This window comes from Osmerus eperlanus, chromosome 1 (assembly GCF_963692335.1).
Source record: "Osmerus eperlanus chromosome 1, fOsmEpe2.1, whole genome shotgun sequence".
NCBI classification, from domain to species: Eukaryota; Metazoa; Chordata; class Actinopteri; order Osmeriformes; family Osmeridae; genus Osmerus; species Osmerus eperlanus.
The window spans coordinates 19,606,092-19,624,611 of NC_085018.1; the positions used below are offsets into that span (position 1 = coordinate 19,606,092).

Below are 18,520 nucleotides of genomic sequence, written 5' to 3' on the forward strand. Positions count from 1 at the left end.
TTAAAGAGGGTGATGCTGTTAACTACAAAGTTCTACACATTTCAACCAGTTTAAAAAGTAGAAGCATTTCATCAATGAACATTCAGGAGAGAGAGAGAGGCAGGTGCACAGAGTCAGTGCTGTCATGCGAGAGAGAGAGAGGACCCAGGACAGCTGGGCTGTCATACAATGACTTATTCTTTAGTCTCCACACTCCTCTGCACCAGCAGATCCTGGACGTCAACTGGCTGGATCTAAGTGATAATAGCCATATTAGTACATTAATGCAGGGAATAAATATCCACAAATATTTGAATGGTTATCAATTACTTTATTCATAAGTCAGTTACATATAGGATAAGGCTTTACATCATAAGCAGATATAACAGATTTTGAGAAGCATTCTGGCACATGTGGAGCACCAGACTTCAGACCGTTGGTGAATGTTTCTTCTGACCCCACGGCAGGGGTCTGGGGAAGTTACGGGCAGTTTTTCATTTCTCAGAGCTTTCATTTGCAGTTGAGTTATGCTATTAAGTATATAAGGTTTAATACTGAACATCTTGAGAACACAGGCATGTAAGCCTCTATGCAGCACCACACCGTGGCAGAGACAGGAACATGTCAGAGGAGCAGTACCACACAGGAGAGGACAGGCGATATAGAGCTCTGAAGAAATCATTTGAAGACTGAAACTTCTTTGTATATGTATATATATACACACACACACAATTATGTTACTGAGGTGAAGCAAAGCAGCAACAGCATTGCATCATTCAATAACTTAACCCTTAAACAAAGGATATCTAGCTAGATAGGTCTAAGTGCCACCAAACAAATTATGGAATAGCATATAACTAAAATAAATTGCCTTGGATTTAGGTGGATGCAAAAGTTCACCTTAAAAAAGCATTTCAATAGCAAAACAAAAAACAATCATTGTATTCATTACATTTGGCAGTGTAACGCTTTCAAACCTCCATACATGTGCTGACAATAGTCCCCTTCATAGTTCAGTGACCATACTCTAGTAAGAGGGGACACATTTTTGCAAACACAAAACAAGCTGGCAACTTGGATCTCAAGTCATCAGAACATGTGACTTGTCTTTTCTCTTGACAACAGGTCCAAGCTAGTAGGCAGTAAACCAGAACAAGTCTGGAATTTACTGGTGCCCAAGTGCAGTGTTTCTACAGCCAGAACATCGGCCCCTATAGCGCTGTTCATTGAGTATTGACCACATGCATAAGTAAAATAAAAACCATAAATAAAAATAAATACATAATTAAATGGAATCAGGCTAACCGGTACAAACATTAACCCATTGGAGAAGCTCTCACTACTGACCAATGGTAGACAGCCTGACTAGGCAAATTAGAAAACCAAACATATTGGCAAATATGAAAAAATGTATTCATATTTAAGTTTTTTTTTTTTTTTTTTTTTTTTAAAGGTATTCCTTCTAAACATTTGGCAAGAAGACCATCAGACATTGCAGTGTTTTGTTTGTATAGTGCTGCTTGGCATTTTTCTAAACAAAAAGATGATGTGTGTGTATTTGTATGTATGCATCTGTACATGCTTGTGTCTGCTTGTGTGTGTGTGTGTGTGTGCATGCACGTCTCACAGGATGAAGATCTTGATGACCTTCTGTATGATCTGTCCACAGCCAGGGCAGGGGGCCTGGAACTTGTGCAGCCTCCTGGCACAGGGGAAGCATGTGAGCAGGTGAGCCGTGCGGCCGTGGATGATATTGCCGTTCCGCGGCCGCACTCGACACAGCTTACAGGGCTCCAGCAAGGCCTCGGGCCTAGCCTCCACCTCCATCCCCAGGCTTTCCTGACTCTCCGAGAGCTGCTCCTCCCTGGTCCCCCCTGGTGGCCGGGGTCCTTTGCCTTTCCCGCCCCCCCCGGGGGGCAGAGGGCGCTCGGCGGTGGAGTGGGAGGGCAGGATGACCGGGTCGGACACGGCCCTGACACAGTCGGGCACGTCGACGCCCGTGTCGCTGTCCTCCTCCTCGTCATGCTGGCTGAGAGCGCTGCATGCTGGGATGTCGGGGACAGAGAGGGAATGGGCCAATCGAGGGACATCCTTGTACCAGTTCCTTCGCAGGGCCCAGCAGCGTACACAGTAGCGCTGGAGAGGAGAGTTGAACTTCTTACACTCTGAACACTGCCACGCATCCTGAGGAACAGACAGAGAACTCACATTACAGCTGCGGCCTTGTGAGAGCCTTGTCATGTGACGTGATATAAAAATAAAATAAAAAGGGATTTTGCAAAAAGACTTTTGAAAAGGCAGATGGGACGGATCATGGACATACCTGTATGGAGATCTCTGTATCTGTATCATCACTCAGACACTGGGAATCCTCATCAGGCTCCTCGTGCATCTGAACACACCAGAAAGTTCACCACCTCGCACTGCTTCCCAACATCCAACCTTTCAGTCAGGACATTCTAGATGGCGGTGAGCCGTGCCCTAGCCCTCAGTCCTTCCTACCTCCTTATCAGCCTTCTCCTCTTTTCCGCCAGCCTCTTCCTCGTCAGCTGGGAACTCCCCCTCTCCTGCGCTCCCCTCCTCCTTCATCTCCACGCTCACCTGTTCACTCTCGCCCTCCGTCAGGAACCACAGGTCGTCCGTGGTGTCAGACACGATGGCCGTGTCCTCCTCCTGAGTCACAGACAGCTGAGTTCTCAGTCAGCACGTCTGATGTCATCACTGTGAGCCCTCAGTTACGATGTCTGATGTCATCCCAGCGAGCCCTCAGACGGCTGATGTGATCAGTATCTGTGACTGTTCCACCCTCAGTCTAGTGCCCACTTCCAGTTCAACTCTGACCACAACTAGAGACAAGAGATACTGTGTGGTACTTTGAAAGTGTTCATTTGTCCTTACTTGGTTAGTGTGGATGTCGGTAGATCCGTTGCTTCTGCGGCTGTAGTTACTGCGGAGATTACCCAGGAACCACCAGGGCAGGCCTGAAAGGTCCCACTCATCCAGGGTGACATCCAGCTTGGGCCGCTTGCAGGCTGACCTTGGCAGGCCATCCAGCGAGTCTGGAGAGGGACCAGGGATTAGAGCCCAATCCTCACCCATCTTGTATTACAGCTTTAACACTAAAGCCAGTTCAGCTACTTAATACTACTTCAAAAGCATGTGTCCTGTGTGTGTGTTGAAGCAGGCCACAGGGCCAGGCCAAGGAGGACCTTGGTAAAACCGGTTTACCTTCATCAGGCTCGCGAGGTCGTCTCTGAGAAGGGGTCTGCAGGGGGAGTGGACGGTCACTGACCGCACCCACACCTGCCTTGGCCACACCCCCACACACCTGCACAGGTAGGAAGAGAGGAGTGGAGAGCCAATCAGACCACAGAGCAGGAGCTAGGTAAAGGGCGGAACCACAGCTCCCTGTCAGCATAGCCTCGCTTGGGGAGGGGGGGTCCCCTCACAGGGTGGGCAGCGAGGGGAAGGGCCGTTGGGTAAGGGAAGTGGGGTAGGGGAAGAGGTACTTGGGAGGGGGGGCTGGGGGAGTGAGGGGCAACAAAAAAAGACAGAGGGGTAAGAAAGAGCCAGAGGCAAACACACACATTCAACCCAAGAACACTGACATGTATTTTGAGAGCAGAAGATTTAGGTAGATTGACACAGGCCTAATCAGACAGGTATTAATACAGAGAATCCACTGCAGACACTAATCTAGATCACACACGCAAGCAGACATTAGAGATTAAGCAGTGCATGCATTTCTGACACAATTCTAAGGGGAAAATAGTGGGTGGGAGTAGAGGGGCCAGAGGAGGTGTGTGGATAGCCCAGCAAGGTGGGGGTGCTGGAGGTAAATGGCTGTAGGTCTGTCGGGGGAGGCGGGGAAGGGACAGGTGGGGTGAGGGCGGGTCGTTGCTGGGCCCTGTGACTTGATCAGGAGCTGTGTTCCCCCCAGCCCGGAGCAGAGAAGAGAACTCTGAGACAGACAGAGACAGGGACTCTGCCCCCCATCCACTGGAGAGGCACTGGGGGGGTCAGCCCAGACACCACTACCACAGTAGACCAGACCAGGGATGGGGTTGTACAGAGACGGTGCCACTCTGTACAGGTATGTCACTACCGGAGACAGCTGCCCCGCCCTCCCCTCACAACACACAAGCCACGCAGATCCACAACCAGAGTCGAAAATGTGTCAATGCAGGACAACAGGATTTTAGTGCAGCAGCTGAACCGACGGCTCAATATAAACTATTTTTCTGGACTCTTCATTGGCTGGCGGTTGTGTGGTGCTGGGGGTTTGTGTGGCATGTTGTGTGTGGTGAGGTAGGTGGGAAACGAGGCTCTGTTTCTCCTGAGCACCATGCTTCAGCTTTACCTGACCGCGATCCTCCACTCCGCCCTCAACACACTCACGGCCCACAGAATGACTCTCTGCAGCGTCTGCGTTTCAAATGAGACACAGTAACATACATACACACACCCTTTAACAGGGACACTCTCACGCTGACTAGTTTTTTTAGGGACTTTGTAAAAGAAGTGTGTGGGTAAGGACTAGGGAGGCACCATGCACACAGACTCTGTACCTCTCTCTCTGCAACACACACGCACATTCTCACAAAAACACTTACATTTGCCTCCTCCAACAAAAACATTCTTAAGACTTAAGTGACAAACATGGAGAGATGTTTAAGTAAGAATGTACAGCTTCAAGTCAACAATCACAAAAGACAATGTGCAGAGCCCACTATATTCTAAATACATCATAACTGTTTTGTTTTTTTATTATTCATCATACATAAAATGAAAGAAAATAACAAGTGTGAATACATTTGACACTGATAATGATCACAATGCTAGCACAATGACTACTCTTGAAAAGTTGACTGCACCCCCACAACCATGTCATGTATAGAGCCCCAAGCAATTGAATTGTTCTCAGTCAGTCACAATTGATAAATACACTTAGAACACCAAAAATCACTTACCAGAACAATTCAGCACAACTAAGTACTTCTTCAGCATCTCGTAGACTGGACTGTAACACAAGAAAATAACTTTAAAAAGATGTACATCCTTCCATTGCTTAAGCAAGTGTGCATGTGCAAAACAGCATTGTGCGTATGTGGATGAGGAAAGTGTTGGCCCGTGTGCAATGTTGCTGCTTTCCTCACCTGGGGTTTTTAACAGAGAAGCTCTCCACCTCCAGCAGCTCTCCCAGAGGGTCGTCCTGACAGTGGACTATGTGCTGTCTTTGTTTGTCATACAGCTGCTTTCCCATGATGTACTGACCCAGGTGGTGCATGACCTAAACACACATTCACCATGAGCCACAGGACTTGCATGGATGATGCAAGTCACAACCATCAGGTGATGTACTACTGTCTACATCTCACTGCTAATGGAGACAGTCCTTGTCAACACCAAATACACGATTCCATGTGATGAGCTACTCCGTTGTTACTCGTAATGATAACAACACTCGTTAGCTCTAAACTTACCTCCTTGAGGGTGAAAACCTCTTCCTGAGCTCCCGCCACACGCAAAATCTGCAGAAGAGGAGCTTTGGGCTGCACCTACCGCACACAACACCCACAGACAAACATTAAATCACTGGAAAAGCAAGGGGTTTGATGAAGTTACTCAAGGTTTCATTTTCTATCTCACCTGGCTGCCCTCCCCAGGCAGTACCCTGCATGATGAGCTAGTTGCTGCTTGCGGGTGTGAAGATAACGAGTTCATAGTCAGCAGACAAAATCTGAAAGAATCGTTTTTAATAATTGCTATTATTATGATAGAAACTTGAGGTAAGAGACAAGGTAAATCATTTCACTCTGCTAGTTAATAGTTGCTTCAGCTGCATGTGGAAATAGCCTAGCCGTTCAGTAAAGATTCGACATAATGGCTAATATTTGGTCCAAGCAGTGATAACCAACGCTGGCAGTAGACCACGGTTCAATGATTTACAGACTAAGTTTTAACAAAGTTAAACGTTGCTGGCTACACACTTGCTCACTAACAACGTTCGACTGACAATGTGCACAGCAGTGTTGGCACCACACTGTTCCCTTCTCTGAAATTGTCTATTATAAGGCTATCCTCCTGTGCTAGTTAGCTAGCTCTCTAGATAGCTTAGTAGTAGCAAGATAGCTTCTAAGCAAGTTTAGCCACGACATATCTGCCGTTATCTTCCAATTCTAAACGACGCCACCTCAATGCTTGTCTGCACTAACGTTTGAGGGGATGATAGTTTACAGATAGCTGGCCAAAGTACCCAAATTAGTGGCAGGTGGCACGCATCAGGTAACCACCTGATGCGTGCCATCTTTTCAAATAGTAGCTAGAGCTAGTGGCTACTATTTGAAAAGATATAGGCAACACTGCCGTGACGGCAAATCTTACCTCAATGTCTCGGCGTTACCGTTAGTTGTGCATCATTGGAAAGGTGGCTACATTGTTGCAGCCCGTGTCATTCATACCTAAAATGCACCTGTTTAGCTAATGTGTGCAAAAGGAGGGTTCCTAGTTAGCCATGAATGTACACACTAGCATTAGCTAACGTAGCGGAAGCAGTTTCCGTGATTCAAATTCAACACATAGGTCCAAGTGAACACAACTTCCGGCAAAAAGAGCACAAGAATGTCTGACGTCCATGTGGCCACTACAACAATGTATCAGGAACCATTTTCTTATGCTTAGTTGCAACATGAATATTGATATGTTAACATGGTAAATGTAACAATTACCAGTAGGCCTATTTTATTCAAGATAAGCATTCACAAAGTTGCATTTGGATGCGGTAATGCCCAGTCTTGTTATTTAAACAGTTGTTCAGTAAAATGAACACTAAAAAAACATGGTTCTACATTTAGGGCAAAAGGATGTCTCCAAAGAACCACGTTACTAACAGTGCAATCAAGAAATTTTGTTTTGCAGGATTATTGTCTTAGTTTGGTATTTAAACATTTCTTCTATAAAAAAAACTAAACCATGTTCACTCATGAATTAAAACTGACAACATAACTTGTTGGATTTAATGAAGATGACACAGTCAACATCATTAGTCATAATACCTCCTTGGTTATTGTTCATCCAAGAACCAAACAGCTTATTCACTGGGGTACGGGCCCTGGTGCTAGTCGGTATCCAGGCTATACAATGTTGCCTCTACTGCTAGACAAAGCACAATTTAGGTCCTGCATATTTCACAATTACCATTGATATGAAAAGTTGACAACAAATTAATATCAGCTTGATATCCGTTTTTGGCAGTCAACAATTACTATCAGCTGGACATCCGTTTTGGCCGTCAAAGTCAGACATTTGCGATGTATTATTATGAGGCACTACACAGTTCAAGTAGAGACCTGTAGTTATGGTACATTGTAATTCACTAGTTAGTACATTCCTTCATCTGTTGAACACTATACTTACTATCCCTTCCACCTGCCCTGTCTACAATACTGAACAATGAAAGTGCTTTGGTGGCATAATTCAAGTTTCCCACTCCTACGGAACAAGCAAGGAGAACACTAGCTATTCTCAATATTGATAAGAACTGTTGTATAGTTAGTGTGATTGTTTACATCTTCACTGAGTTCAATATGCTACAAATTCCATGGACCACAGTCTGCATCTTTCTCAGATAAAATATGAACATATCAGCTATTTTCTTATCTTCTGCCTGATCCAGTCAGGTCCCAGTCCCTGCATTTGTGTCTCGCTTATTTGTTGTCCAGCACTTTAGAGACATCATAGGTCTCAGTCTGTCCTTTCCACCAACCCACATCTCTTCCTCTATTTCACTTGAAATTGGAGAGGAACATCAAAAGATGTTGTTGGATTCTCCAGCCACATGGGGGCGCTGAGAGGTGAAGACACTGGGGGCAGCAGTAACATTAGTTGACAGACACACAAAAAGAAAGGCAATGTTTTAGACATAGCAAGAGGAGTCTTGGACAGGCTTCTAAAATATAGTGTTGGAAGTGTGAAGTTTTCAGTCCACCTTCAAGCCAAGAGATCCTAGAACAGAACACAACAACAATTTCAGAGTTAAATATGTTACATATCCTTCAGTTTTCCACTATAGGGCTATAGTAGTAGCTCGTTATTTGCCAGCTGTTTAATTTCCGACTAACACTAACATACACTAAACTATTGTGTATCAACGCAAAGTACCTCGTCTGAGTCATCGTGGTAATGTGTTTTGCCTGTCTCCATGCTGTTTGTGTCCAGATCATCCACTCCCTCAATCCCATTGGCCTCAACATGCTGCCGCAGTACAGAGTACCTATGTACCAGGAACCTGGGACGAGAGGGCCACATTGGAGATGGGAGAAAGATGGGTAATGAACGTGTGTGTTAGTGTGGAGGTGGGTGTGTGTGTTAGTGTGGAGGTGGGTGCGTGTGTGTGTTAGTGTGTAGGTGGGTGTGTGTGTTAGTGTGGAGGTGGGTGGGTGTGTGTTAGTGTGGAGGTGGGTGTGTGTGTTAGTGTGGAGGTGGGTGCGTGTGTGTGTTAGTGTGGAGGTGGGTGTGTGTGTTAGTGTGGAGGTGGGTGGGTGTGTGTTAGTGTGGAGGTGGGTGTGTGTGTTAGTGTGGAGGTGGGTGCGTGTGTGTGTTAGTGTGGAGGTGGGTGTGTGTGTTAGTGTGGAGGTGGTGTGTGTGTTAGTGTGGAGGTGGGTGTGTGTGTGTGTTAGTGTGTAGGTGGGTGTGTTAGTGTGGAGGTGGGTGGGTGTGTGTTAGTGTGGAGGTGGGTGTGTGTGTTAGTGTGGAGGTGGGTGCGTGTGTGTGTTAGTGTGGAGGTGGGTGTGTGTGTTAGTGTGGAGGTGGTGTGTGTGTTAGTGTGGAGGTGGGTGGTCCGTGTGTTAGTGTGGGTGTGTGTTAGTGTGGAGGTGGGTGTGTGTGTGTTAGTGTGGAGGTGGGTGGTCCGTGTGTTAGTGTGGGTGTGTGTTAGTGTGGAGGTGGGTGTGTGTGTGTTAGTGTGGAGGTGGGTGGTCCGTGTGTTAGTGTGGGTGTGTGTTAGTGTGGAGGTGGGTGTGTTAGTGTGGAGGTGTGTGTTAGTGTGGAGGTGGGTGTGTGTGTGTTAGTGTGGAGGTGGGTGGTGCGTGTGTTAGCGTGGAGGTGGGTGTGTTAGTGTGAAGGTGGGTGGTGCGTGTGTTAGTGTGGAGGTGGGTGTGTTAGTGTGGAGGTGGGTGGAGGGATAACCATACCTTCCTCCACAGACATACTTCTTCACTAGCAAAACACCTGCAGCAGCACTCAGGAGCAGAAACAACATGACAATCACCACTACTGGAGCAGGATTTAAAGAGTTGTCTTCAGCCTGAGAGAGAGAGAGAGAGAGACAGAGACAGAGAGACAGAGAGTATTAGAGCCATCTCCATCCCCTTAAGTCTGACAGTGATGCATTTAGCACTGCTGATGCTGACCAAAGGCTTGGGAAGGAGGGCACTGCTAACGCAGACTTCTCTCAGGTCAATCTCCTTCCTCTCCGGCTTGATCCCGGCCTCACACCGGTCCCCTGGAATCTTCCGGTACCTTTGAAAGGGAGGGAGTGTGAGTTGTAGAGAGAAACATATGTTTTTGTTTGTGAGGGGATAAATTGTTTATTAGATGAAAAGGTAGCAGTAATAGTAGTTGAACAGAGAGAGAGAGGGGTGGATGTGTGGACAGAGAGAGAGAGGGGTGGATGTGTGGACAGAGAGAGAGAGAGGGGTGGATGTGTGGACAGAGAGAGACTCGTACCCGCTGGTCTGCAGTTGTTCTGTGGTCCCATTCAGACAGAACTCCAGGTCAAGGCCCTTCAGATCCGCCTGCCTCACACACTCTGAGCTGTTCTCTGAGCGGTAGTACCCAAAATCACTGTAGCAGGTGCAGGAAAGAGAGAGAGAACTATGGGATGAACACTGCGTGTAGCTCATACACAGAAAGAGGAATGGCAAATCAAGGCCTGGGGTTGGAGAGGGGAGAAGAGGGCAGAGAAAGAAGGGGGAACCGTAACTCAGAAACATGAAGGAGTGATTAAGGGTAGCAAATGGGGAAGGTTTAGGAGAGCGCACCAGTGGTAGTCATCCAGCGTGCAGGAGCAGGGGGCGGCCTGGGTGCCGATAATGTAATCCCTCCCGTTCCAGCAGATGGAGTCCTTCCTCAGGCGCAGGAAGTGTTCCTTATATCCCAGCAGGCAGCCGTCGCTGGGGTCGCTGAGGTCAGAGGAGTGGGCCAGCCACTGCACGTAGTCGCCCTCTCCACCTGTAGGGAGAGAGACACATGGCATGGGGACAAACGCAGACACACTCGCTGAAGCGTTACTGTTAACAGCATCACACAACATGACCAAACACACACACACACTCACAGTCTCTGTTGAGGAGCTGTCGGAAGTCGATGGTGACGACCACCCAGTTCCCAGGCCGGTCCCTGAAGCCCCAGAGGCTGATGTTCATGGAGCGTGCCCCAGGCTCAGAGTCCATGCCGCTGAAGTGCAGGGGCTCGCTGGTGAAGTTGTACACACGCCAGCACTGGCCCTCGTCTGTGGAAAACCTGCACGGGTGAGGAGAAGACCAGGAAGAGGGTCAGAGAGGTAGAACAGGACTGGACACACAGTCAGAGGTGTCACGTCAGACAAAGACCATGACACCAGCATCATTCCATCATTTGTACCATGTAACCGCTGTAGTCAATCTTGAGGTAATAATTGATAAGAATATATTCTCCTTTCTGAGCGCCCACATCGCCCCCCCCCCCCCTACTTGATCTGATGGAGCGGTGACTGGGTGTGCTCCACAGCCACCAGCAACCCCCCAGAGTCCAGGATGGCGTACTGGTGGGGGCCCCTGAGGGCCTCCAGCCAGGTGTAGCCCCCGTCGTCAGACACATACACGTCAGGGGCCAACACAGAGGCTGGGTCTCCAACGCTACCTGGAGGCAGACAGGGAGCGTTGTGGATGAAACAGAAGGATGGGGAGCTGAAGATGTGTACGAGTGTGTGTGTGTGTGTGTGTTACCGTGAGCCAGGATGATGCCTACAGCGCTGGGCTGGGACAGGGGCAGCATGGGAACGTTCATCTTCATGGTGGTGCTGTAGGAGGCGTGGATGTGCAGTCTGCACTGTACCAACAGGAGCATACATGTTTACTGTTAAACGCCACAGTGTGGCTCTGTGTGTGTGTGTGTGTGTGTATGTCTCACCCTGCTGGGCCGGGTGTGGCTCTGTGTGTGTGTGTCTCACCCTGCTGGGCCAGGTGTGGCTCTGTGTGTGTGTGTGTGTGTGTGTGTGTGTTTGTGAGAGTGTCTCACCCTGCTGGGCCGGTTGGTGGAGGTGTCCGTGTCACAGCGGCTGTTTCGTGGGTGATGCAGAGGCTGCCACTCTCCTCCCTGGTTAAAGGTCACCACCGTCTCTACTGAGCCTCCTACAGGGGGTAGGGGTATCAAGAACCTTTAGGGACTGTGTGTGTGTGTGTGTGTGTGTGTGTGTGTGTGTGCGTGCGTGTGCAGGTGTCGACCCACCCTCTGTGAGCACGCTGCTCATGTAGACCCCCCGGAGCGAGGTGATGTTGGTGAAGTCAGTGTCGCCCCCTGTGGTGGTGTAGAGGTGGCGCTTCAGAGACCTGGAGTACAGCACGCCTCGGTCGTCCGACACATAGATGGTGCCCACGCCAGTGTCTGTCAACACAGCAGCACACAGCTGGTACACCTCATGTACACACATCAGTCAGGCTGGTCTTCATCGGGGTTGGTTTTGCCGTGTGACCTCTGACCTCCAGGGTCGTCCACGTGCATGAAGACCATGTCGTTGTTGGCAGCCAGGATGGAGTAGAACTGCTCGTGACCCACAGTGGGGAGCTGGGCCATGTTCCAGTCCTCTCCTCCGCTCACAGACACGTGGATCATACGCTCGGTGCCCTGGGACACACACACACACACAATACACTTTACACTACCAGACGCCACACAACACACTAAGACAATCCTGACAGGGGATGGAGATGTGTATTAGGCCATGGCTAACACACACACCGTTCCAGTCATGATGGACGCAAAGATGAATCGTCCTCCTAATACAAAAGAGTAGACTTTGGTGGCGATGGTCCGGAAACTTCTACCGTAGTCCACAGTCCTCTTTAACTCCAACATTCCCCTATCGCCTACATCGAGGGAGGGGGGCAGAAAGGAAGAGACAGAGAGAAACGGAGAGAAAGACTAAATATCCTCCATTGTGAATCCGTTCTGTGTTGGTGGTACTGTGGGAATTAGGCTGCAGTAGCTGTAATCACTCACTGCAGGATCCATTGGGGTTTGTGGTGAAGTAGAGGGTGTTCTTAGGGCCCCTGTCCCAAGAGAAAAAGAGAGATTGAGGTTTCCAACTGAACAGACGGGTTGGGGTGATGACCCAGCTCAAATCTAGACCACTTTTCTGTCTGGAAAAGGGCTGGAACATATCCGGAGAGGTTCCTTCCTAACATCGCTCTCAACAGTGGCTGCCATGTCCTCCTCCAGCCCAGCCGTACAGCCCTCCAGACCCTCATCCACCAGCAGTCTGCCAAACACACTGAGCTTTTCATCACATTTCCATCATTTTGATGAATATTCTGCTGACTCACCATTCCCAGAGGAGCCCAAAGGGATTTTCTCTTAAGAGTTTGAGCCTCAATCAAAGCCACATATCCCACAATGCAGTGTGATGTGCGAGCAGTAACAACCACAGCCTGACACTTAGTCCTCATCTGAACCCTGCAGCTCAACGGAGACGTCGAACATGTGGTCAAAACTGGCTGAGAAACACAGCTGAAATAACAAGCTGAGAAATTCAAACAGAGCAAGCGTGGATGCACACGCACGCACACACGCACACACACAGTCTTTTCCGCACCATCTGACGAGACACACACTGTCATGTATCTTCCTCCAGGTGGCACCAAAGTCCTCAGACAGCCACGAGTCCATCTAGAGAGAGAAGAGAGGGCACGGTGAGAAGAGGTCCCACTCAAAGCCAGCGGATAGGGAAGACAGCAGGCTAGGGTTCAGGGGTCATGCTGAGGACCCTACCTTGATGCTGAGGGTCAGAAGCACGCTGCAGTCTCCAGGGTTGTACAGCATCTGGATGAGGGGCTCAAAGGGGAGGTCGGACGGGACAAAGCTCCGGCCAAAGTCCTGCGAGCGGAACAGCCGCGAGCCGCCCTTCTGCGACAGGTCACCTGTCAGAATCACCTGATGGAGAGGAGATCACAGGACATCACTACTGATCACAGTGTTGCAGAGGTGGTAGTGCTCATCACAGGACATCACTACTGATCACAGTGTTGCAGAGGTGGTAGTGCTCATCACAGGACATCACTACTGATCACAGTGTTGCAGAGGTGGTAGTGCTCATCACAGGACATCACTACTGATCACAGTGTTGCAGAGGTGGGATGGCTATATAGTTTGCCCATTGTTCACAAACCCCTGTAAGATAAGACTCACAAACATGCTCAATCTATCCAAAACATATATGATACATATTTCACTGATTGAATAGGCTAATACTATTTTGGTGTTAATATATGAAGATTTCAGCTTGTTTGCCATTTGACTCTGGCTAATAAAAAGTAGTAGTCTCTGTGGTGCTGACCTTGCCGGAGTGGTCTGGGCTGATGGCGATTCCAAACTCTGTCTGGACGAACGTGTGGTTGATCAGGTGAGTAACATCCTTGAAGGTTTTCCCATAGTCCTCGCTGGCAGACAGGGGCACAAGCGGGGTCAGGATCATGTTTAAACAGTGAGAACCCTGGAAGGAGATGAAGGCCTAGCGAGCAGGCAGAGGGTGTTGGGCTCCTACCTCCTGTAGAGGGTGGACTGGCCGAAGCGCAGCATGAACATGGGCACCTGGAACGTGGTCAAGGCCAGCAGCACCTGAGAGGAGACGGGGGTGTTAGGCTGCATCAGACATGTGGGGGTGCACCTGGGTGACAAGGCATGGGCGCACACACGCTAGTGCCATCTCCTACTCAGTCCATCACACACACACCATCTCTGTGACTCACCCCAGTGCCATCTCCAACCCAGGCCAGAGACACTGAGCCCATGCTCCTTACATTGAAGGTGAACTGCAGGGAGACAGATAAACATGAGGGGTTAGCAAGAATGCTCATGTGGTCATGATGTCACTACATGAGCTACACACAGTTGTGACTGAGAGATGTGTGACGGTTGTAGTAACTGTTTCTAGACGTACAAGCACCTGAGTCCACTTCTCAACAACTAACCGGCCCTGAACACCAGCGCCCCCTACAGGAAGGGACTGTTCTTCCTCCAGGGGCTCAAAACCTTCATCTTGCTGCAGTGTTCTACTACTGTGCTGTGGAGGCAGCATGAGCGACATGGACGCTAGCCACCCAGACCAGACCGGAGCAGGCCGCTGGTCTAGTGACTGTTCCCTCCTTACCAGCTCATTATGGTATACTTGCTTTTCTATCTCAACAATTTGCACTGGTTTACACAAGTTGTATGCACATTATTTGCCACTATGACAGTTTGAAGCCTACTTGCATCTGATATTTCTCTTCTATAACATACACAGTAGCTTCAGAAAGTAAACATACCCCTTTTAGCAGACCTGCAACATTATGACGGTGCAAGGGGGGTTACCTGAATACTTACATTTCCTTCGGGATAATTAGAATTAAATCAAATTGTGTTGTATCAAATGTTTCTGCTAAAGTGGAATCACAGGTTCCACATGGTTAACACGTGCGTACGCACAAAACAACACTACACCTCTCTGTCATGTGATCAACCCATGTGTGTGGTCTGATTTGGACAACACACACAGAACACACTCCGAGGCCAAGAGTGTGGAAGGACTGGATCAACAGTCTCCAGTCTACAGGGCACCATTTGGATAGTGCTGTGTGTGACCTACATTCCTGCCTGGCTGACAAGTGGAGGGGCCCAAGAACAAGAGAGGAACTGGTGTCCTGAGGGGGGGGGGGGGGGGCACGCACACACACACACACACACACTTGCATACACACACAATACTGAGACCAAAGGTCTTCGTGAGGGGCCCCTTGGTCTAGTCCACAGATGCAGACAAAATGTGTGTGGAGGGAGATTAGCCCCAAAGGAATAGAGAGAGAGAGGGAGAGAAAGAGAGAGAGATAGGGGGATTCGTTGTTGTTTACTAGGTAGGATAGGCCCTAGAGACAGTGTGTGTGTGTGTGTGTGTGTGTGTGCACGCAGGGCCATAAAAGCTACAGGAGGCAGGACGCTTGGTGGAAAGTACTGGTAAATAGACCAGGGGAAAGTAGCCTGCATCTTCCAAGAGTGAACACAAGTTTCCATCCCCCCTTCACAAGAATCCTTAATCACTCTTACCCTCTACTGCTCATCCTTCCCCTCTGTCCATCCCCCCATCAAATCCCCATCCCCCCATCACATCCCCATCACATCCCCATCACATCCCCATCACATCCCCATCCCCCATCACATCCCCATCCCCCCATCACATCCCCATCCTCCCATCACATCCCCATCCCCCCATCACATCCCCATCCCCCCATCACATCCCCATCCCCCCATCACATCCCCATCCCCCCATCACATCCCCATCCCCCCATCACATCCCCATCCCCCCATCACATCCCCATCACATCAAGCTGTACTTGACTTTATGGTCTACCATTTGTGCTGAAAGATGACTATGATGATGAAGTGTTGGAGAGTAAGGAGACTGCTTGCACACCTGGGTTCAATCTAGACCGTTTTTCCCATGTTGGTCTAAGCCCCTGACGGAAGGCCCGCTTGCTGTACAGCTGATATCCTGCCCTGGGTTTGGAACCCAAACACAACAGTAGTTCACCGAGGGACAAGTCAGCCCAGAAGAAGACAGAGGGGGAGGAAGAGGGAAGGATAGGAGAGAGGAGAGGCTGTCTCAGTGAGTTCTGTGTTCTCCTACCATTAAGCGGAAAGGTAAAGAAAGAAGGAAGTGGAAAAAAGGAGAGGAACAGGCAACAGAGGTAAGCTAGTGTCTGCCAGACAGGATGAGACGTCACCGACCAGATGACATGGTTACATCAGCTGGTTAACAAGGATCAGGGATGCATCACAACTATCTGAGATGGTTTCCTCTCTTCACCCACCACATCACTGATAATGCCAGATTTCTAAACAACATCAACACCAAAAGTGACGTACCAGGATCCAGGAACACTCAAGGCAAGCAGCCTCCCCTCTTTTCCTGCACACACACACACAGTAGAGCAGTGTGGTTCAGAGGTTACAGGCTACCACAGTACAGCCTTCTTCCACAGGTCTCTGGGTATTAAACTGACTGCTACGTCAATATTTACACTAATACAACTTCAGAGAAGGAGGCCAAACATACAGGCTCGGACGGTAGAGGTGAAGCTGGGTAGAAGGCTTAGGATAGATGTCAGGGGCTGGCATGGGGCTAGGGCTGGGCTAGGACTGGCATGGGGCTAGGGCTGGCATGGGGCTGGCATGGGGCTAGGGCTGGGCTAGGACTGGCATGGGGCTAGGGCTGGCATGGGGCTGGCATGGGGCTAGGGCTGGCGTGGGGCTAGGGCTGGCGTGGGGCTAGGGCTGGCGTGGGGCTAGGGCTGGCGGGCTATGGCTCGGGGACTAGGGCAGCAAAACAGGATCTGGTGCTTCATTATTGAGACAGAGGCACCACCGTTTGTGGTAATAATATGACGGGATCATTTGGATGGGCTGGATATCTTGACACAATAAAACTTTTATCTCTTTACATTTCTGTTTCTCTGTCTCTCCTATTTTCCTTGTTCACAGAAACACCATGTGGAACATCATTCTGCTGCTTGTCTTGGTTCTCTGCTGCTGCTGGCTGCTTCCCAGCTAAGCTTCACACAGAGAACAGAACGTGTTTTCTCTGTACATTCTGGCCAGAGGGAAGGAAGGAGGGAGGAGAGAAGGAAGAGAGGAGGGAAGAAGGCCAAGCCAGACTGACTCAGTTGTTGCACATTAAAACACAAGAAGCAAATTGACCAACGCAAAATAAAACAGCAACAAAACATGTCAACAGTACAGTTGGGACTTACTATTGCCGTGTCTGCTTGTAATGTTTTCATCTGTCTGTTACTCCAGTCTGAGACTTTAGAGGTAAACACACATCTAGAATTTCATATATCAGAGGAGAGACCTTATGATCTTTAGTGATCCACTGCTGCCCTTTGTGCTCGTGTGCAGTCCCTCCAGACTCGAGAGTAGTACTTGTCCAGACGAAACATGCAGGGAATGTTTACAAGGGAGCACAGTCTAGGGAGAACTGGAGAAGGTGATATAACTGCCAAAATAAGGCGGCTTGTTTCCTTTGTCGACAACTACACAGGATAGGAGATAGGATGACCGAGCCAGTTGGTGTGAAAGGTTCCTCTCAACCATCCATAACAACGCATTTAACAATGCCTCTGGTTTTGACTGAGCAGCACCTATAAAACGTGTACTGCCACGTCTTGTAGTGTTTAACAACATTAGCATCATCTGATAACAGCTGACGGAGCTGAATTTGACCTGAATCACCTGACTCTTCGATGGCTCTGTCCATATTACACATCACAACGTTCTTCCAACACCAAGCCTCACCGCAGGCCAACGGTAGTGTAGTTAGTCAAGTAAGTTAGTCAGATGAGTTCAACACGTTCATCTTACAACATAATAATACGACAAACGTTTTGACAGCACTTGGACTTTGCATGACTGAAAACGCCGATAGAAAGGCCCTACGGAATGTGTAGATGCTGCCACATGCTGAGCAGACGTTCAAAACTTGTTCTTTCTTGGTGGAACACATGACGAAAGAGCCTACGGTTCGTTTGACCGTAGGGTGAAGAGGCAATATCCAGGATAGTTCCTGGACTGCATAGTTTAGAAACTTACGGAATGTGTGTTATTCTTTAGCGTGGCCTCAAATCCCGGGAGTGGTTTGCATGTCTTTATGTCGAGTTCGACGCTTCGTTTCTTGACCACAAAATGATCAAAATATGCTCCCACACGGATACTGTGATCATCTCTCGGTCTCTGAGTCTTCTCAAACATTCCGTAGCCAAAGTTGGGTCCGTGCACATTCTTACTAAGTGCACAAGGAAACAAGAATACATAAATAATACAATGTAGCAGGATCATTTTTAAAAGTTTGAAGTTAAATACAATATTAAACTTTGACTCTATCGTGTAGCTAGCTAGCCACTTGATGTTTTGTATTGTACACATGCCGCTAATCATCGTCACATGCAAAATAGAAGTGGGCAATGGACATAATTTTAAAACTGCATGTCCACCTTGACAGATGATTGGCTAAGACTTAGATGATACGCATTTCGATTGGTCTCTCACAAACAAGGTTATATATTGCGACAAGTTGCAGCCTACTCTACGGTACTGTCCTGCCCTCTGGTGGCAAACCAATACAGCTAAGTTGGTTTTCGTCAGAAATCGTACATAAAGGAACATGTACTGACAACAGATACACATTAAGGTTCAATTTGTTGAGTATATAATTGTAATGTAATTTCACGATAAACAAAGCAAAAAGTACAGTATG

The 18,520-nt window shown here is 48.6% G+C and overlaps 2 protein-coding genes across 4 annotated transcripts; both read right to left on the reverse strand.

Moving 5' to 3' along the window:
* Nucleotides 1–295: 295 nt before the first annotated feature.
* mdm4 (MDM4 regulator of p53) lies at nucleotides 296–6,596 on the reverse strand. Of its 2 annotated transcripts, none has more exons than XM_062468518.1 (11): nucleotides 6,364–6,596; nucleotides 5,629–5,719; nucleotides 5,463–5,537; nucleotides 5,136–5,269; nucleotides 4,950–4,999; nucleotides 4,340–4,404; nucleotides 3,208–3,307; nucleotides 2,878–3,038; nucleotides 2,482–2,667; nucleotides 2,303–2,371; nucleotides 296–2,163 (listed from the first exon to the last, which is right to left on the reverse strand). In XM_062468518.1, the coding sequence occupies exons 2-11, from the start codon at nucleotides 5,701–5,703 to the stop codon at nucleotides 1,603–1,605; spliced, it is 1,476 nt and encodes a 491-aa protein (XP_062324502.1). In that variant the 5' UTR covers nucleotides 5,704–5,719; nucleotides 6,364–6,596; the 3' UTR covers nucleotides 296–1,602. The 2 variants fall into 2 exon arrangements, with proteins under 2 accessions (XP_062324502.1, XP_062324508.1); XM_062468524.1 differs by having other exon boundaries at nucleotides 2,482–2,652; nucleotides 6,364–6,593.
* Nucleotides 6,597–6,962: 366 nt separating this feature from the next.
* LOC134025456 (sortilin-like) lies at nucleotides 6,963–18,225 on the reverse strand. 2 transcript variants are annotated; one of them, XM_062468506.1, is made up of 21 exons: nucleotides 17,857–18,225; nucleotides 13,983–14,045; nucleotides 13,778–13,851; nucleotides 13,571–13,673; nucleotides 13,006–13,167; nucleotides 12,830–12,903; nucleotides 12,238–12,287; nucleotides 11,977–12,104; nucleotides 11,718–11,862; nucleotides 11,467–11,622; nucleotides 11,257–11,369; nucleotides 10,965–11,067; nucleotides 10,710–10,878; nucleotides 10,316–10,500; nucleotides 10,020–10,209; nucleotides 9,706–9,822; nucleotides 9,390–9,498; nucleotides 9,171–9,283; nucleotides 8,140–8,266; nucleotides 7,967–7,983; nucleotides 6,963–7,841 (listed from the first exon to the last, which is right to left on the reverse strand). In XM_062468506.1, the coding sequence occupies exons 1-20, from the start codon at nucleotides 18,199–18,201 to the stop codon at nucleotides 7,969–7,971; spliced, it is 2,541 nt and encodes an 846-aa protein (XP_062324490.1). In that variant the 5' UTR covers nucleotides 18,202–18,225; the 3' UTR covers nucleotides 6,963–7,841; nucleotides 7,967–7,968. The 2 variants fall into 2 exon arrangements, with proteins under 2 accessions (XP_062324490.1, XP_062324482.1); XM_062468498.1 differs by having other exon boundaries at nucleotides 6,963–7,983.
* Between the last annotated feature and the right edge of the window lie 295 nt (nucleotides 18,226–18,520).